This window comes from Suillus subalutaceus (genome assembly GCF_016647625.1).
Source record: "Suillus subalutaceus strain FC151 chromosome Unknown DFJ58scaffold_2, whole genome shotgun sequence".
NCBI lineage: Eukaryota > Fungi > Basidiomycota > Agaricomycetes > Boletales > Suillaceae > Suillus > Suillus subalutaceus.
This window is the reverse complement of record NW_024540251.1, coordinates 803626-819556: the sequence shown is the minus strand read 5'-3', so window position 1 is coordinate 819556 and position 15931 is coordinate 803626. Positions and strand designations below refer to the sequence as shown.

Sequence of the window (15931 nt, the reverse complement as noted above, 5' to 3'; positions counted from 1 at the left end):
CTTTGTGTTGATGCTATTCCTGTTCTTGACTGTTGGGGTCAACGCCGCATGCCCAGGTGATTAACAAGCGGAAGCCGCGCATTCTGATGATCGGTAATAACTCGAATCCGGCGTAGTGACGAAAATTTTCGCTACGACGAGTTCGTGAGATTCCCCACAACAAAGCGCTGCGTTTCATCAAATGCCTGCGCAAGATACACTTGGTAATTGCTTCTTGTTTGATAACGCCATACATGCCAAGCCTCCTGTTTGAGCAATCATCAATGTCAGAACGAGTCGTTCAAGATAGGTAGACGTAAGTTTCGCTCAGCTTGGTTTGTGAAGCCTTCCACAAGCCTGCCAACATTCCCTTGGCTGCATATGTGCTGAATCGCTACGCGCAGGATTATTGTGCCTGACCTTTCTTGCAATCGCAATTCGGGACTTCCCACTCTTCATGGAAGCGAAAGTTGATAGTGTAGAACAAAATAGTAGAGCGATATGAAATGTGGAACGGATACAAACAAATAGTCGAGGATGAAACGAACTTTGAACTTGGTTTTCTGTCTGAAATAGCGAACACGGAAACTATGTCTTGCTTCCTTCAAGACAGGGAAGTAACGAGGACATTGCCAACTTGAGGCTTGCTGTGGGATGACCGCCATAAACCTCATCAATCACTTGTGCTTGTACGAACGAGACCTCTTGCCTCTTGTCCATGTTTTCGCTCATCGACCACTGAAACAAAGGACCACGACTGGCACACCTTTGAAATGGTTCCGCTGACAGCTGAACGATTAGTACCAACGACTACCGTTTTCAGCCTGGTTAGAAGAGTTTGCCACACCGGTCCCTGAAGGACCATCACAATCCTTGCGAGGGCTACTACCCCTAGGAGGACTCCTGGAGTAGCTCCCATGCCTCCTGTAATCAGGTGAGTAACGACGAGGGCTGCGACGATCGCGCCAATCACGGCTGTCGCGACCGTAGGGGTTCCTATCCTTATCACGGTCACGATATGAGTCACGGTATGAGTCGCGGTGGTAAGAGTCGCAGCCTGAGCCCTGAATAGATGTCCCTAGTCGAGTGACGACGTCCCATCAACTTGCCAAGAGTTGGTGCGTGCGGTTTATCAGTGACAGAATAGTCAACCCGAATGCGACGTCCATTCAGTTCCTACGAAGGAGATCAGCAAGGAAAGCATACGTATGAAGGGAAAACGTACGACTCCGTCGAGTTCCTGAATGCAGCGAGTAGCTTCTTCAGTGCTAGATATTCTGATAAGGCCGAAACCACGAGAACGGTCGGAGTGAAAAACACGTTTTCGTGGGTTAGGGTAACGAAATGCACAAGAAATCACCGTACCCTCTGGTCGTATACAATTGTGACTTTTCTACTCTCCCAAAGCGAGAGAACTCCTCGTTTAAATACCGCTCTTGTATCCTAATACTTAATCTGAAGACCCCAAAAACTTGGGACGGGTTGGGTGCCTTCGAGACGTGAGGAACATACAATTGGAGCATGTATTGGCTTTTAGGAGGCGGAGAACTAACCTTTTGAGGAGGACTAAGGTAACCGGTGCTGCGGGCTCCAGGACTTCTCGAACGAGAACGACCGCGTGGTGGGGCGGCGTCCTGGTCTCTGGTTTCTGATGTAGCAGTAGCGGGTGCTGGTGCATTGTATGCATCTGAGTGAGGCACAAGTACTGAAGGTTCCCCGTATTGATCCTAACAGAAAGGCAAGAAGTTGCCTTTGGCACCGAAAATGTGACGCACCATGGTCCACGGCAGTTGAAGTTGAAGAAGAAATTGGCCCTGTTTGTCGCTTGTTTGTCTCAAGATGTTCTTCAGCGACATATGCGACGAAGTCCTGGAGTCTCTCACAGAAGTGAGTGCTAGTGAGTGCTGACGTGACACGGTTAGGGTGTGACATGGATGCACCCGGGTGGCACCCGTACTCAATCCGCGGGTAGATAGAACTTTGAAGGCCTACCCGCACCCGTGCGGGTGAGATTACCACGGGTGCGGGTGGACCCACGGGTGGATCCGCAGATGGTACGGGTCACCCGCGGGTGACAAAATGTACATTGTTGGGAACTGTAGATACGACTTGCAGGGACATAGGTAGTACACAATATTGCATAACCACTATCAATCAGAGTCGATTTCGATGGCATCAACCTGTCCTGTCTCTTTCCCCTTGCCCTTTACCATCTTCTGCCGCATGATACTTGTGGCGGCGCCGAGATCAGGTATGAGAGGTGTGTTAAACCACGATCCAACGGCAACCTGCGCTTTGAAGGTCTGGGAGCTGATACCGTGTTGAAGATGGTTGACTTGCAGACGGCCACCAGAGAAAGCTCGTTCAGTATCAACTGAGGAAGCTACGGAGTATTAGATTGCTGCCAATACCACTTGTAAGCCTACATACCAGGTGCGGACAAAAAATCAAGGGCCATTTGAGCCAGTCGAGGCCGAGTAGCATGAGCATTCTCCCAATATTGAAGAACTCCGCCCGCAGCCTGGATCTCGGTTCTTGAGACACATGGAGCATCGAGGTATGCCTCAATCGAGTCAGGAGAGATGAAAGTGTCCTCGTCGTCACTGCCTGCAGCAGCCCATTTACTAGTTGATGCTGTGCGATGGTGTTGATGTCGCGTGATACTGTGCGTGGAGATGGGACCTGAACATCGGGGCGCAAGAGTTTGACCTCTTCAATGTAAAGAGGGTCGGCGACGGAGTGGAACGGGCGTTTATTGACCTCACAGCGCAATGCTATCAAGGCACGATGAGCCTCCGCTGTATATTTTGAAACAGATCCAGTTATTGTTTGTTGCGCGCCTGTAGAATTAGCCCCCGACGTTGGGACACCGCGCCGTGCAGCATACGCTTTCGATGATGGGGTCTACTATGGACTGGTTACTGTGCATCGAGTTTTAAACCTCGAGAACTTAGAAGTCATATAAACTTTTGATATGCTCTGATAACAACAAATATTGATCTGAAACATAGTTTATGGGATGAGCACCATGATACAGCACTGCTGGGTGATATCCGTACCTATTCATACCTCCGCGAGCTTGATTCCAACATATTTTGACGTCGGTTGGGAGTTCGGTTAACAAGTAGTGAGTTTGGCTCGGCCGAAATCATTTGCTATTTGGTGTACTAACTACCCGCGGATACCTGTGTTTAGCAAGACCTCTGACCCGTACCCGTGCGGATGGAACCATCCAAGTTACCCACCATCCGTACCATCCGTCCCACGTTCCGTCCGCGGGTGGTACCCGGGTGGATATCCGGGTAACGCCTACCCGTGTCACACCCTAGACACGGTATCATAAGAAGTGTGTGTTTGGCTCCTTTACAACTTGCAAACGACAACGAATTGAGTATCCCTCAGGCCTCAGGCCTGGGCCTGAGGGAGATATTAACTAGCGGCCTTTTAGCTGCTCATCGTCACAATCATCATTCCCCTTAAGCTCCTGAATCTCTTCAGCCTCAGCCTTACCTTTATTCTTCCCTGCATTTTCAGGAACCGATCGATGTCGCTGGATGTTGTGGAACTCTCCCGCTGGCAGGGCCAGGTGAAATTGCCACGCGCCTGTGACGTGGCTTATGCGGCTCCGTCACAAATATTAGGGTACAGATTATGTTCAAACATAACCTAGGAACCGTTCGCCGTGCGAACTTATGGCCTTGCTCCGCTTTTTTTTTCAAAGGGTATGTTACGTGACTCCATGGTAGTGGCACGATTCTGTTGACTGGTTATGCGTGAATACGTTGAAAAACTCTGTTGTATTTGTATTATTCTGTAGTTGATTGTGGTTGAGTTTATGTCTAGGCAGAATTGTATGTGACTATTTATGATCGCGTGACTGCACAGCATGATGTATATGTTGCTCGAAATGAATTCCCCTCGCTAATGATCAACATATGAATATTAATTTCTCCCAGAGAGGCACGTCACGAAACACCATCATAGTCCAGGCATCCGATCCACCTAGTACTGTCCTGAAATATCTCATCTGCTTCTGTAACAAAGGAAGCTCGAAACAAAGAACTTTCCATTACCTCACCTACCAGTAACCTTGAAGCCGCACTCACGTGGTTGTTAGTGTTCTGCCAGATTAATGTGCCAGGGAGGCACGTATCATCATGATATTTAGTTCATTGTAGGTATCTGATCCACCCTGAAATATCTTGTCGGCTTCTGGTGAGGAGCTCAAAACAGAGAAACTCTATTCCCGCAGTACTCATGGGGTTAAGTGTCCTGCCGGAGAGTTCCGTACCACACGTGTATTGTACTGTCTGGCTTCCCGCTGTTCCGCTTCTGTTGATAACTTCCAAGACCTCGAGTTCAAAAACAAAGAAGCTCTCTTTTCTCTCGGCTAGCTGAGCCGCATTTAATATTTATGTTTGTTAGTATTCTGAAAGACACGTATATGTGATATGGCATTTGCTCCCGACGTTCGTATATGGTAGGCTTCCTGCAACTTGTACACATTTTTCAGGCGTTTGTAGCTCTTACTACTACCTTTACTACGTGTCACACCAACTTCTAAAAGTTCTTATTTGCCATGTCGAAAAGAAAGAAACTCACCCGGTCCGGAAAAGGCACACGATCAAGATCCCGGCTAGATCAGGCAACATGCTCTTATGATAATCCTGGAGTTTCTTTACCCCAGTGTTCTAGACACGACTGTCTGAAAGAGCTTGGAATCACCGTGAACTTTGCAATTGGGTGCCTTTCACAATTGGCGCTGCTGACAGAGTGCTCTTATGACCCCCGATCCGGTATCGATGACTACATCAAAACAAACGCACGCACACCAAGTACTACGTGCAGAGTTCCACCACGGAGGGTCCGATATTCTTGGGGTGAGAGGTGAGTATAAAAAATATGAATAGGGACGCTTTTTTTGACTAAGTAGCCGGATCCACACCTGGCAGTGATCCTCGGGATCTCAGCAGTATAGGTGCCCCTATCAACGTATGGGAGTAGTACAGGTGTACCAATAATGATACTATCATCGTTGGACATCACCCCCTGCGATCAGAAAATGGTGGCCCATACTAGTAGATGGTGTCCTAGGGTCTCCGATTCATCATACAATATCAATCGATGAGTCTCGATGCGTTCAAAAAAATACGAGCTTTCAGTGATGAGTGCTACTAGTAGTGAGTGCTTGAGTGCTTGCATCCATTTGATAGCAAGTTCAAAAATCTCACTTGCCGCAGAGTCCCAGACCGTGTTCTTTTGTGGGGGGAAATACTAGCTGGAGAACCCCTGGTCTCAACGTTAACCAACTGCAGGTAGGTTTGCTGAAGTCACTGCGGTGGCGTGAACGACCAGCGATTCAATCATTAAGGGCCCGCACGTGGGATTCTAGCTCGAACGCATCGACCAATTAGTAGACTTGTCGTGGCACTCTAAAGTGCTGAAAAGCCATGCATAAATCCTGTGTGGATAATTCACGATAAGATGTGCTGTACATATGATATGGACCAATAGCAAGCGCTCAGTGATGACCAAAGAAGTAATAGCCCGACTAAGTACTGGTGCGATATCGGAACTGAACATTGAATTGGTGAGATCCGTTATTGCCAAGTCTTGCTGGATGGGATGGCTCCTAGACTTTGCTGCACACGAACTTGAAAGACTCTCACATCGCTGCATGCAGCATTGCAGCTGGTTGTACATTCCTGGGCCGCAGGCCGCCTCCTGCAATTTATGCTAATAGTGGCAGGTAGAATGCCAATGACCCCCTGGTGCTTAAATACCTCCAATCGGACGGCAAGTGCTACAAACATTGCAACTCTTAAATTCCAGAATTCCTCTCACCACATTCTCAACTCTTCTGGTACCGACCCGTAGCACAACATATCCTCCTAACAACCCCATTTATCAGCTTCACCTTGCAACGATCCACTGTCGTACATACACATCCCTCTCGACACCTTAAACGTGGATCCGGAAGCCTTCTTTCGAGTGGAAAGAAGCGGTCAACCACTCGTCGCATATGAGTGTAAAATAGAAGGCCCGGGAGTCCCCTGCGGAATATTCGTAGAGGGAACGACCAGCGCGCTGTCCGCCCACCTGCGAGGACATGGCGTCATTGGCCCGGACAGCGCCAAGATAAGTTGTCAGTGGGCAGGTTGCTCCAAGACACTCAAGAGGGGAGGGTTAACAAGGCATATCCTTACTCACATCGGTGTCAAGGTGCGGTGCTCCATATGCGGAGTTGTGAAATGCCGTCGCGACCTCCTGCGTGCGCATATCAGATCGTCAGAGTCGTGCCGTTTCGCATGTGTTGATATTGTCCATGGACCCGAGGGTCGGTTTCTTGTCTCTACGGGTTGGACCGCTACCCACCAGGTCTAATGATTTCTGGTATATCACATTCAAAGGTTTTCTGACGGATACTGTTTTGTACTAGTAAGTACTTTGTTGTACAGTTATAGCGATATTGTATGGCAGTGTATTATACGTACGAATAGATATCCAGGGGGGAGCTTCGATTCGGAGTTGAAGGTTAGCTATCGCGGCCGTGATGGTGAAATGTGTATGATTTTGCTGCATGTTAATGCTATTCCTGTTGGCGTCAACGCCACATGCCCATGATTAACCAGCGGAACCAGTGCATTCTGATGGTCGATAATAACTTGAATCCGACGTAGTGACGAAACTTTTCGCTAAAAGTTCGTCAGATTTCCGACAACGAAGCGCCGGGTTTCATCAAACGCTGCACAAAATGCACTTGGCAATTGCTTGATTGATAACGCCATACATGCCAGGTCTCCTGATTGAGCAATCATTAATGTCAGAACGAGTAGATAAGTAGACATAAGTTTCGGTCAGCCTGGTTTGTGAAACCTTCCACAAGCCTGCCAATATCCCCTTGGCTGCATATGCCGAATCGCTACGCGGCAGGATTGTTGTGCCCGACCTTTCTTGCAATCGCAATCCGGGACTCGCCACTCTTCGCGGAAGCGAAAATTGATAGTGTAGAACAAAGTAGTAGAGCGATATGAAAGTGGAACGGATACAGGCAAATAGTCGAGGATGAAATGAACTTTGAACTTGGCTTTCTGTCTGAGATAGCGAACGCGGAAACCATGTCTTGCTTTTTCAAGATAGGGAAGTAACGAGAATATTGCCAACTTGAGGCTTGCTGGAGGATGACCGCCATGAACCTCTTCAATCACTTGTGCTTGTACGAACGACCTCTTGTCCATGCTTTCGCCCATCGACAACCGAGACAAGTGACCACGACTGGCACACCTTCGAGAGGGTTTCCGCTGACAGCTGGACGTTGAACCATCACCAACGACCACCGTTTTCAGCCCGGTTGGAGGAGCTTGCCGCACCAGTGCCTGAAGGACCATCATAATCCTTGCGAGGGCTACCACCCCTAGGAGGATTCCTGGAGTAGCTCCCGCGCCTCCTGTAATCAGGTGAGCAACGACGAGGGCTGCGACGATCGCACCAATCACGGTTGTCGCAACCATAGCGGTCCCTATCCTTATCGCGATCGGAACGGCAGTAATCGCGGTACACATGAAGGGAAAACGTAAGGCTCCGTTGAGTTCCTGAATGTAGCGAGTAGCTCTTCAGTGCTGGACATTCTTATAAAGCCGAAACCACGAGAACGGTCGGACTGAAAAACACGTTTTTGTGGGTTAAGGTAACGAAATGAAACCACCGTACCCTCTGATCGTAAACAATTGTGACTTTTTCGACTCTTCCAAAGCGAGAGAACTCCTCGTCTAAATATCGCTCGTGTCCTAATACTTAATCCGAAGACTCCCAAAACTTGGGACGGGTTGGGCGCCTTCTTCGCCCCATAAGCGCCTGGCAAAACATGAGGAGAACATGTGGAACGTACAATTGGAGCATGTGTTAGCTTTTTAGGAGGGGGAGACCTGCCCTTTTGAGGACTACGGTAACTGGTGCTGCGGGCTCCAGGACTTCTTGAACGAGAACGACTGCGTGGTTGGGCGGCATCCCGGTCTCTGGCTTCTGATGTAGCAGTAGGGAGTGCTGAAGCATTGTGCGCATCTAAGTAAGGGCCGAGTGAAGGAGCAGTTAGCGGGTTCTCCGTGTTGATCCTAACAAAAAGCAAAAGGCTAGAAAAAGTCGCCCTGAGCACCAAGATGTAAAATGTGACGCACCGCGACAGTTGAAGTTGGAGAAAAATTTGGCGTTGTTCAAGCGTTGTTTGTCGCTTGTTTGTCTCAAGATGTTCTTCAGCGACATACTATGCAGACGAACCAACAAGTCCTGGGCCTGGAGTCTTTCATCATTTTAGAACCGACCAACTACAAGCTGAAATAACGTGAACAGAGTGATATCCGCTGACATAATCCACCACTCACAGTGACTTGATCATGTTAATTCAACCCTAGAATATTCTGCTGTCACTGCATACTAATTGGTTAGTTCAATAGCATAGTGATCGCCTTGAGATTTGGAATGACGTTCTTACTAAAGTGGGTATTATAGTTTATCTGCTCATACTGCGCTAACTTCAATCCGAAATTTCTCTCTGTCCTGCCATGTCACACACCAACATTGTGCTAAGCTCACTGTCAGCAGATTACTACATATGTATGATACACTTCTTGTTACTTCATGCACACATCTTTATGCCATCTCTCAGGACTGCAAATTTCGGACCCATTGAACACTCAATTTCCAGGCATGAATGCAGGACTTGTGAGAAAGTGTCAGTTCATTTACTTCGGTAAAGCGGGGGAAGGTGCGTACGTGAGGCCATACGGACCAGTACTGTTACTACTTACTGGAACCGGCTGCCCCTTGCACTTGCACGAAGCTGACGGCATTTGCTCCTCAATCCAGTCATTTCGTGCTCCCTGTCGAAATTAATGTTCAACTAGAGATTCAATCGTAGGTGCAAGTTTTGTCCATTAAAAAAAATTGGTTCGGTTAACATACTTGGTATCCATGCCGTCGAACCTCACTGTAATCACCGCTTGGACAATGCGTGTGTCATATCCCTGTGTCCATGCACAACGTTGGAGCATGGATTCCTCTCCCGTAAGCATAGGACGAGCTCAGGCTGCCTAAGCTATTAATGGACCCCTCCAAGCTTCAGCCCCAGGGTTCAACGTTAGGATGTCGGTCTACGAGGCTTGCCCGGTCAGCCTATGTGACTATGATGCTCCAAAGCGAATTTTAATAAATTGCGCTACAGTTGCATGACCCATGCAAAGTCCGTGAATGGCTCAATAGACGTAAGCCGTAGTACGAGTGCATTGATTACTGTTGACTGATATTCAGGTAGACCAACGTTGCAACGGGGAATGGCCGTGAACCGATCAACGGTGTGCAACCCAGTGGTTGCGCTGGGTCACGACATTTTGGAAACGGATCTGATTTCTGAGGAATCAATGAATTCGAAAGCAATTCTCTTGTTCATCAGATCTAGACAGAGACAGAGGCTGCAACACCTTGCCATCTAGTGCACTGTGCCGTTGTCACAACCATGTGCTATTACACCACAAGTACAAACGTGTCCTACTTCGAATTTATCATCTCTCGAATATATCCTTCTCTCGCTGTGTTCACGCTTTCAAATAAGCAGTGAAATGGTTCAGGGTGACTTCGGCAGAGTCAGCTGCAAGTTTTCAATAAATACTAGGTCACTTACATCACCATGCCGGTGCAGAACTCCGGTTTCACCTCAATCCTGTCCCCGTTTGAGTCTTTGGCATGATCGATGCGTAAGACGGCGAGTATGGCAGAAGCTGCAGTCCACAGACTGTTCTCGGCAAACCAACGACCTGTCAAGGGTATTTATTATCCTCAACAATCCACTGTCAGATAAACCATGAACCAGCCTACCAGGACAAATACGCCTGCAAGGGTCAATGAATAATTGAAAGTGATAGCAAGTGTGGAATATTCACCTGCCATGACCAAATACAAAATGATTGACCAAAGGATCCTTCAGCTTCCCATCAACCGTTAGGTGGCGACTAGGATCGAAACGTGATGCATCGGGAAATATGTCTTCATCCCGAGACAGTGCCCTGAGCTATGCTTAGCTCAAGCCACCGTTACATGGACTCCACTGTGACATACCACTGATTAACCATTACTATTGCACCTGATCGGACTACAGATGAATCAACGGCAACCTCGACTCATACGACTTCGAACCTTTGGGTATAAAGTACCCGTCATAAACATCATCATTCGATGTCGCATGTGGAAATCCTGTGGAAGGGGTCAGCCATGTAAACATGAAGCTATATCGCTGCCGACCAACCTAGGGGTCCGATAGGATACCATCTCATGACCTCGCGGAGAATGGCATCAAGGTAGGGCAGTGACGCCCTATCATCAAGGCACGGCATTTTATCATGCCTCACAGCTTGATCAATTTCTGCACGAGCACGGGCTTGGACGTCAGGATAGAGCACCATAGCCAGCACAAATATCTGCAATGCGGATGCAGTCTGCGGGACGTCAAAGTAAGAATCGGGACTGGTCAAGTAGTAACTCACGGTGTCTATGCCACCTAAGATGCCATATTCTCGTCAATGGATGAATTCTGTCCTGGTAAAAAAACTCTTACCAATGTATGCCATCAACGCAACAGCCTTCATCGTTTCTTCGTCAGCGTCGTCGTGAGCTTGACTGAGAAAGTCAGTGACTAATGAGTGTGAAGCAGTACCATTTGCCTTGACGCAAACAGATCAGGCGAGAATTCCATCCACAATTTTGCGTAAACATACCATCTGTGCCTTCACTTCATCAAAGGGCTCGTTCAAAAGCTGTTGACACAACTCTCTACAGCGTCCCATCAGTGCAAATGCTCCACCGAAGCACCAAAATGGCAACTTTTCGACTGCAAGCTCGTGCTGAATGTTCAGAATTATGTCGTTGACAGGAGGCACTCACGGAACGGAAAGGTTGTGAACATGGCAGCCCTCTCAGGAGCAACAATATATTTGCCAATATTAAGGACTTCGTGCGCGCGGGTAAGAAATGAGTCTTCGTGCCCATCAGCAAGGTGTCCGTATGTCACGGCCATGATCAGGGATGCCGTGTATCTGTTACAAGGATTGATTGTCAACTGGAGTATACACCACAACGACACCACTGAATGAGGTACGAACGCTCGAATGTGTTGCTGTAGTAGGCCACTAGGGGCACCTAAGAGATTGATGACTAGTTCATTTGCGTAGCGAGAGTACATCTCGTGGTATGAGACCGAGACTTCAGCCCTGAGGACTTGATGGAAGATCTTGCGATGTTGTCGTAAAGTCTCTCCATACGGAAGGGATGCAGTATTGAAACCCAGTCCAGCTCTGCATCGTCAGCTGATGAAGAATAAATGAATGAAAACCAGCAATGCATACAATTCATTGGTGCGAACAACGGGGCGAGTAGAGTAATTCGCAGAACGCTTGTCCAGCAACTCCCGCGCGATGGTTTCGGAGTTTATGATGATCAAGTCGATCCCAAGCATACGGGAGTGAATGATTTTTCCTATGATCAGGTATGAAATTGAATCTAAGAGCTCGACAAAGAGGCCATTGATCTGCTACCAACCATATGTCTTCCCCCACGCAGTATATGTGAGCCAAGGTCGTTTAGTATCCAATTGCAGCGCGTTACCCAAAATTGGTAACTGACGAGGGCCAGGCGGAAGAGGTAAAGGGTAGACACGTCTGCGAGTCAGACCTGAAGCGACAACCAGAGCAATGATACACGGTATCCCTAACGCAAGAATATGAGTGAACAGCATGGGGAGGGATTACAGTCGAGCCTAAGACATGGTGGTTCGCCTCATAAAGGGGTCTTTGACGCCCGAAAATGGTAACTCAGAGGTTAACGACATCTTGCGTGGAATGGAGATTTTCTGAAACAAGGATGCTAGGCGGTGTTCGTCAATGCGCTTATCCATTCGAACTGTGCACTGTATTCGGATCCAAAAATGTGTTAACTTAGAATTTTAATCACTCACTTGTGAGACCAGCCTTACTTGCCATGTCAAGTACTGTAGCCGACCTGGAGCAAATTTCGGCTCAACATCTGATACGAGTTAGTGACTCTTCTAGTGAGGAGAGAACTCCTAAGCAGAGCCCCTTCGCTTCATTGTCTGCAGTATCTGTCAAAGAATCAATCTGCGCGTTCTAAGCCACAAACCTTGAGGGGAGAAGCTATGATTTTATAGCAATCACACCCTCATAAGTTCAATGAACGAGAAATGCTACCACCTCGAGTACCTTCAAATTAGGGGTGAGAAGAGACTTGTGAAACATCTGATACGCCACGTAGCAGATACGTGACTGCATTACCGTGATCTTTGAAGATACCAGTATCACTCAGTGCCAGGCATGTCTGAACACGACAGCATCGGAGGTTTGGACATTTTACCTCTAGCAAAATTTCAATTAAAAGCAGATCTAGACCTAGCCTGGAGCGCTCTAGGTTGCATTTAGAATGTGATTTCACTAGTGGCAAAATGTGGTAAAATGTCGAAACCCCCGGTGTGCGAGCAAGTAATACATGTGGGAGCTTCTTCGCTGACAGTCTAAACTCCGTTCGGCTTTGCAGACCAAATGTCGGCAGCCACTATTCTCATTCTGCAGATTACTACATATTATGACTCATGAGACACTTCTTGCTAAAATAAATACTTTATGAACAGCATCTAAAATTTTGCCATCCCTTAGGACTGCAAATCTCGGACCCATCGAACCGTCAATTTCCAGGCATGAACCAGACTTCATGACGGTTCTTACGAAAATGGTATTAACCGTTACGTAGCTATGCTGTGGGCAGAAAACTGAGGCAAAGCTAGGATTTTGCCATGGCAGAACAAAGCAGAATTCATCAGCTAACGTCATCATCAGTTCATCGACTCATACTATAATTATGCTACGACCTGCGTACAATGAGATAAAGTACAGCTAGTACCTTTCCGTTCAATAAATTGAGCTACTACTGATCTATTAAGAAGTGCTCATGCCACCAAAAATCCCAGCACCAGATCAGGCATGAGAACTGGTTCTAGTAAGGACACGGTACTAACCCTTGGCAAATAATTTAGTATAATAGAAACGTGACTGAATCAGGATCTGGACTTTTATCTTGTACAGAGGGTCAAGAGATTTTGGAAACGGATCTGACTTCTGAAGAGTCAATGACAATTATCTTGTTCATCAGATCTAGACAAAGACAGAGGCTGCAAAACGTTACATCCAGTAGACTGTGCCGTTGTTACAACCATGTGTTATTATATGACAGACCATCAAAAGTACAAACGACCCCTACTTCGAATTCATCATCGCTCGAAGATGTCCTTCTCTCGCCGTGTTCACGCTTTCAAACGAGCAGTGAAATGGTTCAGGGTGACTTCGGCAGAGTCAGCCAAACGTTCTTGGATATATACCAGGTCACTTACATCACCATGCCGGTGCAGAACTCCGGCATCACCTCAATCCTGTATCCGTTTGAGTCTTTGGCGTGGTCGATGCGCAAGACGGCGAGTATGGCAGCAGCTGCAGTCCACAGACTGGTCTCTGCAAACCAACGGCCTGCCAAGGGAATTTGTCATCCTCAACACTGCCAGATGAACTAAGAATCAGCCTACCGGGACAAATACGCCTGCAAGGGTCAGTGAATAATTGAATATGATAGCAAGTGTGGAATATTCACCTCCCATGACCAAAGGCAAAATGGTTGATGAAAGGATCCTTCAGCTTCCCGTCAACTGTTAGATGGCGACTAGGATCGAAGCGTGATGCATCGGGAAACATGTCTTCATCCCGAGACAGTGCCCTGAGCTATATTCAGTTCAAGCTATTACATGCACTCCATTGTAACATACCACTGATTAACCATCACTATCGCACCTGATCGAACTACAGATTAGTCAATGGCAACCTCGACTCATACGACTTCGAACCTTTGGGTATGAAGTGTTCGCCATAAACATCATCATTTGATGTTGCATGTGGAATTCCTGTGCCAGGAGTCAATGATTCAGAGTTATATTACTGCCGACCAACCTAGAGGGGTGAGAGGATACCATCTCAGGACCTCGCGGAGAATAGCATCAAGGTAGGGTAGTGACGCCCTATCATCAAGGCACGGCATTTTATCATGCCTCACAGCTTGGTCGATTTCTGCACGAGCTCGGGTTTGGACATCAGGATAGAGCACCATAGCCAGCAGGAATGTCTGCAATGCGGACGCAGTCTGCGGGACGTCAAAGTAAGAATCAGGACCGCTTAAGTAGCAACTCACAGTTTCCATGCCACCTAAGATGCCGATTCACGTCGATGGATGAACTCTGCCCCGGTAAAAAAAGTCTTACCCATGTATCCCATCAACGCAACAGCCTTCATCGTGTCTTCGTCAGCGTCATCGTGAGCTTGACTGAGAAAGTCGGCGACTAATGAGTGTGAAGCAGTACCATCTGCCTTCACGCAAACAGATCAGGCGAAATTTCCATCCACAGCTCTGCGTAAACGTACCATCTGTGCCTTCACTTCATCAAAGGGTTCGTTCAAAAGCTGTTGAGCTAATTCTCTACAGCGTCCCATCAGGGCAAATGCTCCACCAAAGCACCAAGACGGCAACTTTTCGACTACAAGTTCGTGCTGAATGTTCAAAATTATATCGTTGACAGGAGGCACTCACGGAAAGGAAAGGCTGTGAACATGGCAGCCCTCTCGGGAGAAACAATATGTTTTCCAATATCAAGGAATTCCTGCGCGCGGGTAAGAAATGGGCCTTCATGTCCGTCAGCAAGGTGTCCGTATGTCACGGCCATGATTAGGGATGCCGTGTGTCTGTCACAAGGATTGACTGTCAACTGGACCATACATCATAACGACACCACTGATTTAGGTACGAACACTTGAATGCGTTGATGCAAGTCACTAGTGGTACCTAAGAGATTGATGACTAGTTCATTTGCATGGCGAGAGTACATTTCGTGGTACGAGACCGAGACTTCGGCTCTGAAGACTTGATGGAAAATCTTGCGATGTTGTCGTAAAGTCTCCCCATACGGAAGGAGTGCGGTGTTGAAAGCCATTCCAGATCTGCACCATCAGTCAATGAAGACCAAAATGAATGAAAACAGGCGATGCATACAATTCGATGGTGGGAATAACAGGGCGAGTAGAGTAATTCGCAGAACGCTTGTCCAGCAACTCCCGCGCGATGGTTTCGGAGTTTATGATGATCAAGTCGATCCCAAGCATACGGGAGTGAATGATTTTTCCTATGATCAGGTATGAAATTGAATCTAAGAGCTCGACAAAGAGGCCATTGACCTGCCACCAACCATATCTCTTCCCCCACGCAGTATATGTGAGCCAAGGTCGTTTAGTATCCAATTGCAGCGCGTTACCCAAAATTGGTAACTGACGAGGGCCAGGCGGAAGAGGTAAAGGGTAGACACGTCTGCGAGTCAGACCTGAAGCGACAACCAGGGCAATAATACACGGTATCCCTAAAGCAAGAATATGAGTGAACAGCATGGGGAGGGATTACAGTCGAGCCTAAGACATGTTAGTTCGCCTCATAAAGGGGTTATTTGACGCCCAAAAATGGTAACGCAAAGGTCTTGCGTGGAATGGAGATATTCTGAAACAAGGATGCTAGGCGGTGTTCGTCAATGCGCTTATCCATTCGAACTGGGCACTGTATTCCGATCCAAAAATGTGGTAACGTGGAGTTTTAATCACTCGCTTGTGAGACCAGCCTTACTTGCCATGTCAAGTACTGCAGCCGACCTGGAGCAAATTTCGGCTCAACATCTGATACGAGTTAGTGACTCTTCTAGTGAGGAGAGAATTCCTAAGCTTGAAAGCCCCTTCGCTTCATTGTCTGCAGTATCTGTCAAGGAATCAATCCGCGCGTTCTAAGCCACAAACCTTGAGGGCAGAAGTTATCATGATGA

General features: G+C 47.6%; 6 protein-coding genes across 6 annotated transcripts; all 6 read right to left on the bottom strand.

The window, feature by feature from the left end:
- Positions 1-380: 380 nt before the first annotated feature.
- DFJ58DRAFT_755650 (uncharacterized protein) lies at positions 381-1786 on the bottom strand. The gene is made up of 4 exons (XM_041388075.1): positions 1755-1786; positions 1377-1706; positions 1071-1155; positions 381-1036 (listed from the first exon to the last, which is right to left on the bottom strand). Exons 1-4 carry the CDS (start codon positions 1755-1757, stop codon positions 777-779), a joined length of 678 nt encoding a protein of 225 aa, XP_041250989.1. The 5' UTR covers positions 1758-1786; the 3' UTR covers positions 381-776.
- Positions 1787-2189: 403 nt separating this feature from the next.
- On the bottom strand, positions 2190-2363 carry DFJ58DRAFT_614729 (uncharacterized protein; the record flags this gene model as incomplete). Its single annotated transcript, XM_041380949.1, has 1 exon — positions 2190-2363. A coding segment is annotated over one exon (174 nt), but the record flags the coding sequence as incomplete, so codon positions are not given.
- A 244-nt stretch (positions 2364-2607) lies between these two features.
- DFJ58DRAFT_614418 (uncharacterized protein) lies at positions 2608-2814 on the bottom strand (the record flags this gene model as incomplete). Its single annotated transcript, XM_041380940.1, has 1 exon — positions 2608-2814. A coding segment is annotated over one exon (207 nt), but the record flags the coding sequence as incomplete, so codon positions are not given.
- A 4022-nt stretch (positions 2815-6836) lies between these two features.
- Positions 6837-7890, bottom strand: DFJ58DRAFT_909875 (uncharacterized protein; the record flags this gene model as incomplete). The annotated part of the gene is made up of 3 exons (XM_041395159.1): positions 7868-7890; positions 7690-7816; positions 6837-7639 (listed from the first exon to the last, which is right to left on the bottom strand). The coding sequence occupies exon 3, from the start codon at positions 7539-7541 to the stop codon at positions 6837-6839; it is 705 nt and encodes a 234-aa protein (XP_041250986.1). The 5' UTR covers positions 7542-7639; positions 7690-7816; positions 7868-7890.
- Positions 7891-9348: 1458 nt separating this feature from the next.
- Positions 9349-11800, bottom strand: DFJ58DRAFT_740875 (cytochrome P450). Its single transcript, XM_041387108.1, has 14 exons — positions 11563-11800; positions 11370-11499; positions 11127-11318; positions 10909-11060; positions 10743-10855; positions 10583-10688; positions 10512-10525; positions 10274-10463; positions 10165-10221; positions 10087-10111; positions 9912-10034; positions 9847-9860; positions 9653-9785; positions 9349-9604 (listed from the first exon to the last, which is right to left on the bottom strand). The coding sequence occupies exons 1-14, from the start codon at positions 11756-11758 to the stop codon at positions 9520-9522; spliced, it is 1530 nt and encodes a 509-aa protein (XP_041250985.1). The 5' UTR covers positions 11759-11800; the 3' UTR covers positions 9349-9519.
- A 1486-nt stretch (positions 11801-13286) lies between these two features.
- DFJ58DRAFT_909873 (cytochrome P450) lies at positions 13287-15551 on the bottom strand (the record flags this gene model as incomplete). Its single annotated transcript, XM_041395158.1, has 13 exons — positions 15121-15551; positions 14914-15068; positions 14662-14829; positions 14496-14608; positions 14336-14441; positions 14266-14279; positions 14028-14217; positions 13925-13981; positions 13847-13871; positions 13675-13797; positions 13610-13623; positions 13421-13553; positions 13287-13338 (listed from the first exon to the last, which is right to left on the bottom strand). The coding sequence occupies exons 1-13, from the start codon at positions 15507-15509 to the stop codon at positions 13287-13289; spliced, it is 1539 nt and encodes a 512-aa protein (XP_041250984.1). The 5' UTR covers positions 15510-15551.
- Between the last annotated feature and the right edge of the window lie 380 nt (positions 15552-15931).